Source organism: Temnothorax nylanderi, unplaced genomic scaffold (assembly GCF_030848795.1).
Source record: "Temnothorax nylanderi isolate EJ_2023f unplaced genomic scaffold, tnyl_v1.0 TNYL_tig0213_pilon, whole genome shotgun sequence".
NCBI classification, from domain to species: Eukaryota; Metazoa; Arthropoda; class Insecta; order Hymenoptera; family Formicidae; genus Temnothorax; species Temnothorax nylanderi.
Window position 1 is genome coordinate 21072 of NW_027249275.1, and position 13773 is coordinate 34844.

A 13773-nucleotide genomic window follows, 5' to 3' on the forward strand; every position below is an offset into this window, starting at 1 on the left:
ACCTTTAAATCGACGCGTTTTTGCACAAAACGAACGAATCTGGCAGAAAAAAGTCCCGCTCTGCCCCGCGAAGCGAGATATTAACTGTTAAAGTTGACGACTATCAGGTTATGAAACCTGTTATACCGACGCTATGTAGCGACTAGCGACTGGTTTTGCACTTGTTTGAAACATACATTGGTTTTTTACATATTTTTTGCTGGATTTTTTTTTCACAATGTGTTTTTCGGCATCGAAAATGCGATTATACTTGTATCAATTATTAATTTATCACCACATTTTGAACACTGTATTTCTTTATTTATTAAATAAGGCTCGATATATCCATTAATAATCATATTACTGTGTTTCGTTAACCTCAACGCTTAATATCTGTAACAGAAATAATTTGTTAAAGCAGAAAATAGTTGGTATATGAAAAGTACACATAAATATGTACTTTTTATATATCAACTATTCTCTGCTTTAACTAAATTATTTATGTTTCGTTAACTTAAACGTTTAATATCTGTAACAGAAATAATTTGTTAAAGCAGAGAATAGTTGGTATCCCTGCATAAAATGTCGGATTGAAAAGAATTAAAAAGTATTGATATTTTGAATACTTCTGAATTCATTTCAAATATTCCTCTCATTCTATCGCATTCAATAGAATTCTATCGAATGCTAACTCTCTCATTAAAAAGAATTCACTTGGCTCAAAACATCCCTCGCATTCAATCGCAATAGATAACATTTAAACGAATGCGAACCCTCGCATTGAAAAAGATTCACTTCTTTTGCTAATTGTTTTTGGATTCAGAGGTATACAAGATTTTCACGTTCTATTCCCAGTATCGCACTGAAAAGTATTGACCCGTGATCCAATCCGAGATTGTTGCAAAGCAGAATTCATGACAAAATCTCGTGAATGCGAAACAATATTTTTGAATAAGACGTTTTATGCAGGGATATGAAAAGTACATATGTACTTTTCATATACCAACTATTCTCTGCTTTAACAATTTTATTTCTGTTTCGTTAACTTAATTCAACGCTTTAATATCTGTAACAGAAATAATTTGTGTTCCAAAATATTCTCTGTTGCTTTGATACAAGTAATCTCATATTTCGATGCCGAAAAACATTATGAAAAAAAATCCAGCAAAAAATATGTAAAAAAAACAATGTATGTTTCAAACAAGTGTAAAACCAGTCGCTACAGGTGCTACATAGCGTCGGTATGACAGGTTTCATAACCTGATAGTCGTCAACTTTAATAGTTAAATATCTCGCTTCGCGGGGCAGAGCGGGACTTTTTTCTGCCAGATTCGTTCGCTTTGTGTAAAAACGCGGCGATTAAGCCTAAATTCAGCGAAATCGGTGAGGAGGGAGCTCTCCTTAAGTATTACCATTATTTTTAAACATCTATCGTTGGTAAGTAAATTTATCATATTCAATCAAAATTTTAAGAAAAATATAATTAAATAAAAAATATATAAATATGAATGTATAAAATATAAAAAACATAATATATTTATAATACAGGTTGGTGCATATATAGCCTCAAACACATAATGCTAGAGAAATTGACCAATTACAGTCGAATTTGAGGAGAATAAAGGTGCGATTTCACGATGACGCTCGACGCTGGATTCGAGCGTCAAAAAGCTAAACTGTGTTTAGCTTTGACACTCGAAGCTCATTTCAGCCAATCCAGTGGTTAGGTTATATTTCGCGTCCCTCTGAATCTATCACGTGACCAGATTTGACGCTCGAATCCAGCGTCGAGCGTCATCGTGAAATTGCACCTTAAGGCCCCGGACACACACTTTTTCGTAACAGTAACAGTAGAGTTTCGACCAATCGCGTTCCTCGATTCGGGAACGTACGGCCGTACGTTCCCGAATCGAGCAACGCGATAGGTCGAAATCCTACTGTTACTGTTACGAAAAAGTGTGTGTGGCCAGCTTAAGGGCCCGGACACACGCTTTTTCGTAAAGCCGTGATCAGACTACGGATTGAGATTGAGATTGGATTGAAATTTGACCAATTAGAGCAAAGTTTACTAAACTTGAAGTTAGTTTTCTTTATTCTGATTGATTAAATTTCACTCCAATCTCAATCCCAATCCGTAGTCTGATCACGGCTTAACAGTAATGCCCGTATCAGACTACGGATTGGGATTGAGATTGGATTGAAATTTGACTAATCAGAGCAAAGTTTACTAAACTTGAGATCAGTTTTCTCTGTTCTGATTGATTAAATTTCAATCCAATCTCAATCCCAATCCGTAGTCTGATACGGGCTTTACAGTAATAGCGTTTTCGATTGGGAAAAAGTTAGTGCGCACCAGTGCGCACCAGTGCGCACTCAGTTCACATGAACACTGGACAAGTTCCATGGGTTGCACTGAATAGTGCAGGTGAAAAAGAACACGCCGAAATTTTCAGTGCCACTTGAGTTGACTAGATCGCGGGAAGAACGAAAAAGTAACCTCGGCATCTCGTGTTCAGTTAAGTAATGATTTTTACTATATGTAATTAAATAATATAAAAGATGATCAAGAATATCACGTATTTATCAATAATTATACACATTTACATGCAATAAATTATTACATGCAATGGCACAAATAAAAAAATTTTAATTTACCTAACCTAACCTAATCTTTGAGTTTTTACTAATATTTGATATTATTCATTTAGGATTGAAAGCATTTTCATAATGGAAAAAATAAATGTCGCGTGCAGTTTCTGTGGAATTGTTGGATCATACAAGACTATATTGAATCATATTAATAATGATCATCCCGATCCAGAAACTAACAATTGTGAATCCCAGGCTGGATGTAGCAATGTTCAGGAATCGCAAGAAAATTCAGAAGTAGACGAGACTGATAATAGCAAAAGTAATATATTTGTTTTTTGTGGAAATTATGAACAAATAATATTTTTTACTGTGCTGCTTATGGCCAATTTTCTCACCTCTAGATAACTTTATCTAACAGATAACTTGGTGATTATTGGTAAATAAATTATAATAGACATTTATCAATGCAATGAAGGTCTAATAATACAAATATTTTAAGATTTGGCAGAATGGAGTGAAGGTGAAACGAAATTTCTCCTAGATAAATATGGTCAATACATGGTTATGATTGGTCCGATGAAACAATTTAAAACAAAGAAAACTATGTGGGAGAAAATAGCAATGGACTTAAAAAATATTTTTGGTGTGTCCAAAACATCCCTGCAATGTAAAAATCGGTATAAAACCATCATGAAACGAAAGAAGAAGGCAATCGATAACAACAAAAGTACAGGGCGGAGTAAAATGACTGTTCCTTATGAAAATGAATTATCAGGAATTGTAGGATTAGATGATAGCATAGAACCTGAGGTATAATTTTAATTTTAAATCATGTAATCAATCTTATAAATTTTTAATTATATTTTGTAATTTTAACATTATTTGTGTATAAATATAGGTTTTAATGGACGCCAAACATCTAGTTGTAAACAAGAAACGAATATTATCTAATCTTGGAAATGAAACAGTCAAATAAGAACCGAATATGAATACCGGTCTTAGGCCGGTATTCATAGTCAGATCTTATTTCAAGACCATCTTAAGTAATATCTTAAGATGCTAATACGGCTCTGTGATTGTTTAATGACATCTTAAGATTGTACTTAAGACGGTCTTAAATATAAGAACCGACTATGAATACCGGCCTTAGGCCTTAAGACTCCGTTCAGCCAATCAAATGACCGTATTAGCAACTTAAGACATTACTTAAGACGGTTTGGAAATAAGATCCGCCTTCAGCGTACAAAATTCTCCAAACATATTGATTGCATGGTTACAGAATAGAAAGTTTCTGAAGATTCGAGAATTTCTTTAGCCTGCAACCAATCAACGTTTGAAAAATTTATGTAAATTAAATAATATTCGTTGTGTAAATGAAATATAAGGAGCGTTCCGTTTGACCCGTTTGACCACGTTGCGATTGACCACAGCCATTCACAGCCCCCGGTGCCTTGAGTTTTTTCACTGGACCTGCCAATTAGAAATTTTTATTTTAAATCAGCCGATTGGCGATGTGGTCAATTAGGTCCCACTCAAAATGTATTATAACGTGGAACGTGGTGGAACTGGGTGAAACATTATTTGCCTTGGCTCATTCCGAAAAGAAATCCTCCGTTCACATGACTCGACAAAGCATTTCATTCAGATAAGGGGAGAGAAGCCACCGAAGAAGATCGAACAGGAAGGTCAAAGAAGAAGATCGTTTCAACTCCGGCATGGATAGCGCAAATTATTTATTTCATTCATAAGATAAGGCTAAGCATCTAAAGTAAGGATTTAAGAGTACATTCGAATCTGAGTACACGGTATTCAATAATAAGCGTACTTAGGTCGGTATTCATAGTCGGTTCTTATATTTAAGACTGTCTTAAGTACAACCTTAAGATGTCATGAACCAATCACAATGCCGTATTAGCATCTTAAGATATTACTTAGGACGATCTTGAAATAAGATCCGACTATGAATACCGGCCTTAGTAATAAAAAAGTGATAAATTCGTTGTATGTACACGAGAATTGAGACAATAGGTGCTTTCCATTTACATAAAAACTCAGATAATTCTCACTTGTGACGTCGTTCTATCCTTTTTGGGAATTAATGAATAATAAAGACAGAATGACATCACAAGTGAGAATTATCTGAGTTTTGATGTAAATGGCAAGCAACTAATACCTTGTGAGAATCGAATTAAAAGTCATCAGCTGTTTTTTCTCTCTTTCATTGCTTATAATTTTTGGTGTACCTCAGTAATGTTAAATCTTATACGAGTAAGAAAATATTTTTAATCTATCAAAAGCTAATCAAAAATATCGAATTTCGTTATCCATTTAATTGCGACGTACGGCTGAAGTAAATTCGCGAAAGCTCGAATCGTTCCCAGCGACGGAAGATTATCGGATGCATATTCCTCTTGTCGGATATTATTATCAGCCCCGTGCATTCTACACGTTCACTTGAATTATTTGCGCGCATATCGCATATCGCATATTAATTTATATCCCGTTCACGGAGCGACGAATCGCCAGGTCAAAAAGCGAAGCGCACGTGTTGCGTGACGTCAGGCGACGCCAGTCGTGGCGTCACGGGAAACAGCCGTACGGCGCGGCGGCGATTGGCCGAGCCTAGAGGACCGGGCCAATCGCCGCCGGTGTCTGTCCGCAATGGTCGCGTAAACTTTTTCCGGCCATCTTGTTATTATTTTCGAAAATCTTGAGGTTGGAATTTCGGGAAGACGCAGTACGTACGAGCGAGCGTGACGATCGTCTTCGGCACTGTGTTCCCGAGCGACCGGCGTGAGAAAGACGCGGCTCGTATGAGGTTAGGAGCGCGGGGTTGCGACGAAGAGAACGGTCTCGGCGGTGGGTATCGCGCGAGCCTCTCCGCAGAACGGAGTCGATCTCGCCTCGCTAGCGACCGTCGCAGAAGTAGCAGGGGAGGCGGAGTGAGTGAGAAACTGGGAAGAGAGAGAGAGACGAGGAATGTGTACGTGCGAGTGACGAAGGCGGGAGAGTAAGAGAAAGAGAGAGGGGAAGAGTGTGCGAGAGTGAGAAGAGCGCGCGTGAGCGAGTGAGAGGGGGCGACACGGTGAGGAATGACGAGTGCGTGAAACGAGGTACGAAAGTTGGTGGTCGTGCGCGGGAATCAGCGATTGTGTGTTTGACCCTTTTATGCTTGTGATTCGCGCCGAGGTGGCCCGGCCGTCGGCGCGGAACGTGTGCTTTTTTTAATTTCCGAAAACGGCGAGCGAGTACGTGTATGAGAGTGAACACGGTAAGTGCGACGCGTCGTTTCCCGCGGCGCCTTCTCCGCTCCACGGCCCGACGACGCAACGGACGAACGGGGGCGGCCGAGACTCGGCGCGCGGGGACGCCGAGATCGCGCGAGAGCGAGGACGGCTTCGCGGCCGTGCCGACGGACGCGTCGCCGCCTCCTCGCCCGCGCCCCGGACACCCGACCGCGTCGCCCGTCCGTCCGCGTGACGATCTGCGCCCGCGGTCGATTCACACATAACCTTGCTTCCGATTGTCAAATGTAGGTTAGATCGGGCGGCCGCGGCGGATCGGTGACCTCTCTCGCGCGGGCACGTCGGAAAGCGGCGACTCCTTCCTCCTTCTTTTCCTCATCCTCCTCATCCTCCTCATCCTGTCCACCCTAGTCCACCCTGGTCACGCGCGCGTCCTCGCCGCGGGGTGTCTGCCGCGCCACGGATCGCCCCCGTTCTTTTAAAGCGGCGCGAGAGCACGTGCGACGTAGGTTCCTAACGGCACCCCTGCTGTTTTCGAGTACCGTTGCACAATGTTTGTTCGTTCAATACCGTCCCCTGGTATCGAACGATCTCGAAACTTGTCCACGCTAGACTTCTAATTGATGACAATGATATCTGGAATAAAGCTTGTGTACTTTTGTCGAAATCTACTGTCTGTTTATCTAGATCATAGGTACATCGGCTATGCCTTATCTGTGACGTTGCTTGTGTAGTTTAGAAATGAGTCTTAGATTTATAAAACTCAGTACGTATATCGTGCTCGTTTACGTGCCAGTTTACATGCCGATCGATGTACCTAAGCATTTTATTACTTGAAGCAAAGTATTTTCACATGTCTTTTTCATTTAAAAGGTAAAACGTACGAAAGGACATACAGTTAAGATACGCAATGGCAACTTTGGCTGAGCAAGCATCTAAATTATTGGACTTCAATCAGAAATTGGATATAACGCTCCTCGACAATATAGTAGGATGTATGTATACCGGGATAGGTGAGCAGCAGAGAGTCGCCCAAGAAGTGTTAACAACCCTTAAAGAACATCCAAATGCTTGGACACGGGTAGATACCATTCTAGAATATTCACAGGTAAATATTGGCAAAGTTGTTTCTCATCTCTCGTTGCACACGTACATATTACATATATTTGCAAATAATTGTATTGCTGTTTCAGAATCAACAAACAAAATATTATGGTTTGCAAATATTGGAGCAAGTCATAAAGACACGATGGAAAGTATTACCGAGAAATCAGTGCGAAGGTATAAAAAAATACATTGTAGGCCTTATCATAAAGACGAGCAGCGATCCAGAGACGATGGAAGCTTCCAAAGTTTATCTTAACAAACTTAATATGATCCTCGTACAAGTGAGTAAAAGTTATTCCTCTGTGAGAGATATTTCTTTGCGAATTGCTGATGGTATATTAACAATGTTTATTTGCACCTCCAAATGCCGAATAATGATAACATTGTTTTCAACTTTTTGACAAATTATTAAGACTAACATTTTAATACAGTTTTATCGATTTACCTAAAAACTTTTTATTTAATTGACTATGTGTTTGTTCCTTTGTCACAAGCTTTTATATGATGCATCCTCATTCATGTTTTGTACTGTTTTATGTCTTATTGTTTAAGTTTTGTATTATTTTAGCCTCTATTACCAATTTTCTATTATTTTTTACTTATTCTATTATGTAATCTTTAACTTAATTTTTACGAGATACGCCTTCATATCGAGATTGCTGAAGAAGACTCAGCAAGTCGAAACGTATAATGCACTTTAACATATTACTATGAATAAATTTGCATTTTTTTCTTTATCTAATGCCTTTTTGTGCTCATTATTAGCTGGTTACCTTTTTTCTTAAGTTTTTTTTATGGATCAAGCATCTGACTTTTTATTTTTAATTTAACTATGTTATTTTGTCAGGTACTGAAGCGTGAGTGGCCAAAAAATTGGGAGTCCTTTATCAGTGACATTGTTGGGGCGAGTAAAACTAACGAGAGCCTCTGTCAAAATAATATGGCTATCTTGAAACTTTTGTCAGAGGAAGTATTTGACTTCTCCAGCGGCCAGCTCACTCAGACAAAGGCAAAACACTTAAAGGATACAATGTGCAGCGAATTTTCACAGATATTCCAGCTTTGCCAATTTGTGATGGATAATTCACAAAATGTTCCGTTGGTAGCAGTCACATTAGAGACGCTACTGAGGTTTTTAAATTGGATTCCACTTGGTTATATTTTTGAAACCAAATTGATAACTACTTTAATATTCAAGGTATCGTGTCTTATCACATATCATTCTGTCTTTCGTTATATATTTTGCGTTTTAAATACAAATTAATTTGCGTCCTGCTGCCTTATTTGTAATAACCTTTGTTTCCAATTCACAGTTTTTGAACGTACCAATATTTCGAAATGTCACTCTAAAGTGTCTAACTGAAATTGCGGCAGTCACCGCAACTGTGCCGAATTATGATGACATGTTCGTTATATTATTTATCAACACGATGCAGCAATTGGAACTAATGCTTCCACTGGAAACTAATATACGTGAAGCATACGCAGCTGGTCAAGACCAAGAACAAAATTTTATTCAGAACCTAGCCATGTTTCTTTGCACTTATCTAAAAGATCATGGCGAGCTAATAGAGAAGAAACAATTGAATGAGACCCTAGTAAAGGCATTACATTACCTCGTTCTTATCTCTGAGGTCGACGAGGTTGAAATCTTTAAAATCTGTTTAGAATATTGGAATGGATTAGCAGCTGACTTGTACAAAGAGAATCCTTTCGTGACCTCGTCGCCACTTTTCATGTCTAAAAACATGACAGTTCCACCTCGGAGATTCTTTTACGGTCCGATTTTGACAAAAGTACGATATATTATGATCAGCAGAATGGCAAAGCCCGAAGAAGTGCTTGTTGTGGAAAATGAGAACGGTGAGGTTGTCAGAGAATTCATGAAAGACACTGATTCTATTAATCTCTATAAAAACATGAGAGAGACTCTTGTATATCTTACTCATCTTGATTATTTGGACACGGAGAGAGTAATGACAGAGAAACTGCAAAATCAGGTTAACGGTACAGAATGGTCTTGGAAGAATCTCAATACGGTAACTGTCTTTCATAAGACATATAAATAATGGAATGTTGAGTGAGACTATGATAGTATCATATTTATCATTTCTTTATCTCTTTATTAGCTGTGCTGGGCAATAGGCAGTATTTCGGGTGCTATGCATGAGGAAGATGAAAAACGTTTTTTAGTGACCGTAATCAAGGATCTACTTGGTCTATGCGAACAGAAAAAAGGCAAAGATAATAAAGCTATAATTGCCAGCAATATCATGTATGTTGTTGGCCAGTATCCACGGTTTCTCCGAGCCCATTGGAAATTTTTAAAGACTGTTGTAAATAAACTTTTTGAGTTTATGCATGGTAAGTAGAGATATTTTTATTATGAAAATTTTCTGCCGTTTAATACAATTCGAACATAAATAAGCGAAAGAATTTTTATTCGTGTTTCAGAAACGCACGATGGAGTGCAAGATATGGCCTGCGATACTTTTATTAAAATAGCACTGAAATGCAGACGACATTTTGTTACTGTACAAATAGGGGAAGCAATGCCATTCATTGAAGAAATTCTTTCTACAATTAGCACAATCATATGCGATCTTCAAACACAACAAGTAAGCCAAACCATAATGGTTTTGTTTCATATATTTAATTATGTGATGTGCAATATTGTACAATTTAATATCATACAATAGGTACATACATTCTACGAAGCAGTTGGCTATATGATAAGTGCTCAAGCCGATACTCTAGTGCAGGAACAGTTAATTGAGAAATACATGCTTCTCCCTAATCAAGTTTGGGATGACATTATAAGTCAGGCGTCTAAGGTATGTCATAATACGCAGTGTATTTTAGAAAAAAGAAATAGATACTTTACATTCGCATGTATGTGCTGTTATTGCAATATGAATGTTTTTTGCCAGAATGTAGATATCTTGAAGGACCAAGAAGCCGTGAAACAACTCGCCAGCATCTTAAAAACAAATGTTAGAGCTTGTAAAGCTCTTGGGCACCCGTACGTGATACAGTTAGGGAAAATATACTTAGATATGTTGAATGTTTATAAGGTACATTTTTACTTGCATGTAAAATTTTTCAAGGTAATAATTTATGCGTGACACAAGTTTAAATTTGCTTCAGGTTATGAGTGAAAATATAAGTGCTGCGATAGCTGTAAATGGTGAAATAGTGATGAAACAACCTTTAATTAAGAGTATGAGAGTAGTGAAAAAGGAAACATTGAAATTAATATCGGATTGGGTGAGCAGGACAAATGATCATCAAATGGTAAGTTTCTCATTCATAAACTGTCTTTTGTCTTTCTTCAAACTTCTCTAAATTTCTCTCTTCAACGTATTTTATTCGCATAAAGTACTTACGGAGATTTTTTTTTATAGGTATTGGAAAACTTTATACCGCCGTTATTGGACGCTGTTTTACTGGATTATCAAAAGACGAATGTTCATTGTGCTAGAGAGCCCGAAGTGCTTAGTGCTATGGCTACCATAGTAAATAAATTGGAAGCCCATATCACTAGCGAGGTGCCCAAAATATTTGATGCAGTATTTGAATGTACTTTAGAAATGATAAACAAAGACTTTGAAGAATTTCCTGAACACAGAACAAACTTTTTCCTTCTCTTACAAGTAAGTGAAGCAATCTGGCTGTTTTTACGCGATTAAGGACTCCTCCGAGCTGTATTTAAATATTTTATCTTTATTTTTTAATTTAGGCGGTGAATGTCCATTGTTTTCCTGCATTTCTTTCAATTCCACCAGCTCAATTTAAGCTGGTACTTGACTCAATTATTTGGGCTTTTAAACATACGATGAGGAATGTAGCAGATACAGGATTACAAATTCTTTATCAACTTCTATTAAATATTGAACAGCATGAGCAAGCGGGTCAGAGTTTTTATCAAACATATTTTACGGATATTCTACAACATGTATTCAGTGTTGTCACAGATACATCACACACTGCAGGTAAAGTAATAGTATAGTTGTGTACAAACACACAATTGTTAATTAATTAATTAATTAATATTTATAATGATATTAATGTATATTTTTATATATTTGATTGATTATTTATGTACAGGCCTGACTATGCACGCGACTATTCTTGCTTATATGTTTACACTGATTGAACGTGGGAAAATTCAGGTGCCGCTTGGCCCTGTGCCTGATAATACTTTATACATACAAGAATTTGTTGCAAGATTGCTTAAAGCAGCCTTTCCGCATTTAACCGATAATCAGATTAAAATAACTGTGCAAGGTTTGTTCCATCTTAATCAAGATATCACCGCATTCAAGGAACATCTCAGAGACTTTCTCGTGCAAATCAAAGTAAGTAACATTCAACATTCGTACTTGCACATTTTATCAGAGAATGTATATGAAATAGCTAATATTGTTTCGCAAACTGTTTAGCGAGGCAAAGTAGCAGACTAAACGGAAGTTATTCCTTTTTAAGTTTTAAAATAAGTAATTTTAATACTTTTTTCCATTTAGGAATATACGGGTGAGGATGATTCTGAGCTTTATTTGGAGGAACGAGAAACAGCTTTACGGCTAGCCCAAGAGGAAAAAAGGCGGCAACAAATGGCAGTACCAGGCATTATTAATCCTCACGATATACCAGAAGAGATGCAGGACTGAATTAACCGTAGTCCTTGTCTATCGTTTTCTGCACATCTGAATGAGAAACACTCTGTTAAAGTAATTATTGTATCCTTTGAGCTGTAATTATCCCTACGACATCACCATCAAAAAGATAAATAGACAAATATTAATTACTTACTAAAACTGAGTCTGCGAAAAGAAACTACACCCTTGTTAAGGAGGTAAGCCCGAAACGTGGTGACTGTTTGTTTGTTATAGGATTCTAAAAAAAAGAAATTCGAGTTTTCGTTGTGGATAATGGGACAATTGCCTGCTAGCGATGCTATTTCATGTAATGAAATAAAAGTCGGTTGTCTAAGAAACGATATCTCTAGGATAAAAACTTTTACAGATTAATTCCCAGTTAATCAGAATTATTAAAAATTGGTGGATATAGCGAAAGTAACATTACCAGTCTTCAGAATTACCCTCAAATAAGTCGAGATATATATATATATATATATTTCGCATACCATGAATTTCTCTGTATAAAATTTTCCACACGAAACCTATAATATTACTATATTAAGTTTTGTTCTAGCATTTCTATATGAGAGTTAAAAAAAACGCTATAGTCCACAGAATTGTTTTGTGCACACTATTGGCCACTTAAATTTATTGTCGAATGGATATGAATATGTATGTATGTATGTAAGCTTACTTGTGATAGCTTATACTAATGTATTGATACATGAATTTGTTATAATATAAATACTACGAAGAAAATTTTTTTTCCTGTTCCATACTTTTTATTCGGTAAAACGATATATTCATTCATACAAATTGAGGATACGTAATTATTTAGCAACGATGCCGATAAAATAATTTCTTTTTTTCTGAAAGGTAACAAATAAATGGAACATTTACAGTGATATGAAAGACACGCGCGCGAGCGCGCGCGGGTGTTAAAAAACTTGCATCTACTAGACGAATACGCAGATATAAAATATATCTAGCAATCCGAGTAATTCAAAGCCATGTAAAAAATAAAAAATTATATAAATATATATAAAGCAGCGACCTATTTAAACTTGTTAGATAATTAATGCATTTATTTGATCATTATACATATGATAGAATTTCAGTGAATACTTGGTGAATTAGTGTACTTTGTCGGGCGTGAGTGGATAGGATATCTCTGGTGGTTTGCGTGAGATGAGATGTGTATAAGGGTACTATTAGGTTTGTGACCGATGTAAAAGGATTAATTCTTATTGCAATGAATCATATAACGATTGTCGTATGTATGTTTAAATCAGTGTAGAGCTTTAAAGTGAAGAGTACGTCGATATTATACTTACATGCAAAGGGGGCGTGAGCGATCGGGGATTGAGATATTTTCTTGTGAATAATTTGCATAAAATAGTATCGTCGCAGCAGGCTCTGGAGATGATGTGTAAGTGAAGGCGCGTGTTTTTATCTGACGATCATTGAGCGAAGTTGTAAAATAATATCATTATTATTACTATTATTATGAGCCATACAGTGGATACTTGTAAATTAAAATGATCGCAACCGTACGTTTAGCACTTATTTAGGTACCATCCTGTCTCGATTTTTGCGTTGTCGAAACTTAGCTTAGCAATCACGAGCGAAACATTACGCTGAGGAAGATGCGTTACATAGATAAAGGGATCGAGTCTTTTAATACATTCTGTTTTTACGAATCATACCGTTGTATCATTAGTCGTGCGCGGCGTTCTATTGAGGTTGAACGACAAATTTAAATAAACGAATTTGATTCATTGTATTATCGCCTTAATTGTTTTCATTGTCTGAGACACTGCAGGCTCTCTCTTATTACCTATAAGAACGTTCCAGTTTTTAAAGACAATATTATATCTTTGATCCATCATATTATCTATATGTCTGGTCGTTGCAGGAAAACTGTCAAAAGCAGCATAAAGATGCAGTCAAATTTTCAGATTATATCAACTTATTTTGGCTGCATTCCGATATTTACTGTCAGCAACTGTCAGTACTGAAAATCTATAGTATACATGACGTAAAATATAGAAAAATATAGCTTTTCAGTACTGACAGTGAATATCGGAATGCAGCCTTAGTATTCAATGTAGTCAATAGTAGTATTGTAATATTGTAGTTGTTATATTTGTATAAATATCATGCGGTAAATAAGAGAAGTGAATGAAAGGGGGAGAGCAATCTCAATTCAT

General features: G+C 36.9%; 2 protein-coding genes across 5 annotated transcripts; both read left to right on the top strand.

The window, feature by feature from the left end:
- Positions 1–2151: 2151 nt before the first annotated feature.
- LOC139779183 (uncharacterized) lies at positions 2152–3547 on the top strand. The gene is made up of 3 exons (XM_071717452.1): positions 2152–2890; positions 3071–3381; positions 3470–3547. The coding sequence occupies exons 1-3, from the start codon at positions 2707–2709 to the stop codon at positions 3545–3547; spliced, it is 573 nt and encodes a 190-aa protein (XP_071573553.1). The 5' UTR covers positions 2152–2706.
- Positions 3548–5278: 1731 nt separating this feature from the next.
- On the top strand, positions 5279–13346 carry Emb (exportin-1 emb). Of its 4 annotated transcripts, none has more exons than XM_071717478.1 (14): positions 5279–5430; positions 6690–6924; positions 7010–7204; positions 7771–8121; positions 8237–8962; positions 9053–9287; positions 9378–9541; positions 9623–9757; positions 9854–9997; positions 10071–10217; positions 10328–10576; positions 10663–10915; positions 11031–11281; positions 11447–13346. In XM_071717478.1, the coding sequence occupies exons 2-14, from the start codon at positions 6727–6729 to the stop codon at positions 11591–11593; spliced, it is 3195 nt and encodes a 1064-aa protein (XP_071573579.1). In that variant the 5' UTR covers positions 5279–5430; positions 6690–6726; the 3' UTR covers positions 11594–13346. The 4 variants fall into 4 exon arrangements, with proteins under 4 accessions (XP_071573579.1, XP_071573580.1, XP_071573578.1 ...); XM_071717479.1 differs by having other exon boundaries at positions 5300–5389; XM_071717477.1 differs by lacking the exon at positions 5279–5430 and adding an exon at positions 5526–5842.
- Positions 13347–13773: the final 427 nt, after the last annotated feature.

What these genes read in the sequence shown, in the direction of transcription:
- LOC139779183 (XM_071717452.1), top strand. Translation starts at nt 2,707, where the DNA reads ATGGAAAAAATAAATGTCGCGTGCAGTTTCTGTGGAATTGTTGGATCA. An exon ending in CGAGACTGATAATAGCAAAA is followed by an intron (nt 2,891 to 3,070) that starts GTAATATATTTG and finishes AAATATTTTAAG; the next exon opens with ATTTGGCAGAATGGAGTGAA. An exon ending in ATGATAGCATAGAACCTGAG is followed by an intron (nt 3,382 to 3,469) that starts GTATAATTTTAA and finishes GTATAAATATAG; the next exon opens with GTTTTAATGGACGCCAAACA.
- Emb (XM_071717478.1), top strand. Translation starts at nt 6,727, where the DNA reads ATGGCAACTTTGGCTGAGCAAGCATCTAAATTATTGGACTTCAATCAG. An exon ending in ATATGTTGAATGTTTATAAG is followed by an intron (nt 9,998 to 10,070) that starts GTACATTTTTAC and finishes AATTTGCTTCAG; the next exon opens with GTTATGAGTGAAAATATAAG. An exon ending in GGACAAATGATCATCAAATG is followed by an intron (nt 10,218 to 10,327) that starts GTAAGTTTCTCA and finishes TTTTTTTTATAG; the next exon opens with GTATTGGAAAACTTTATACC.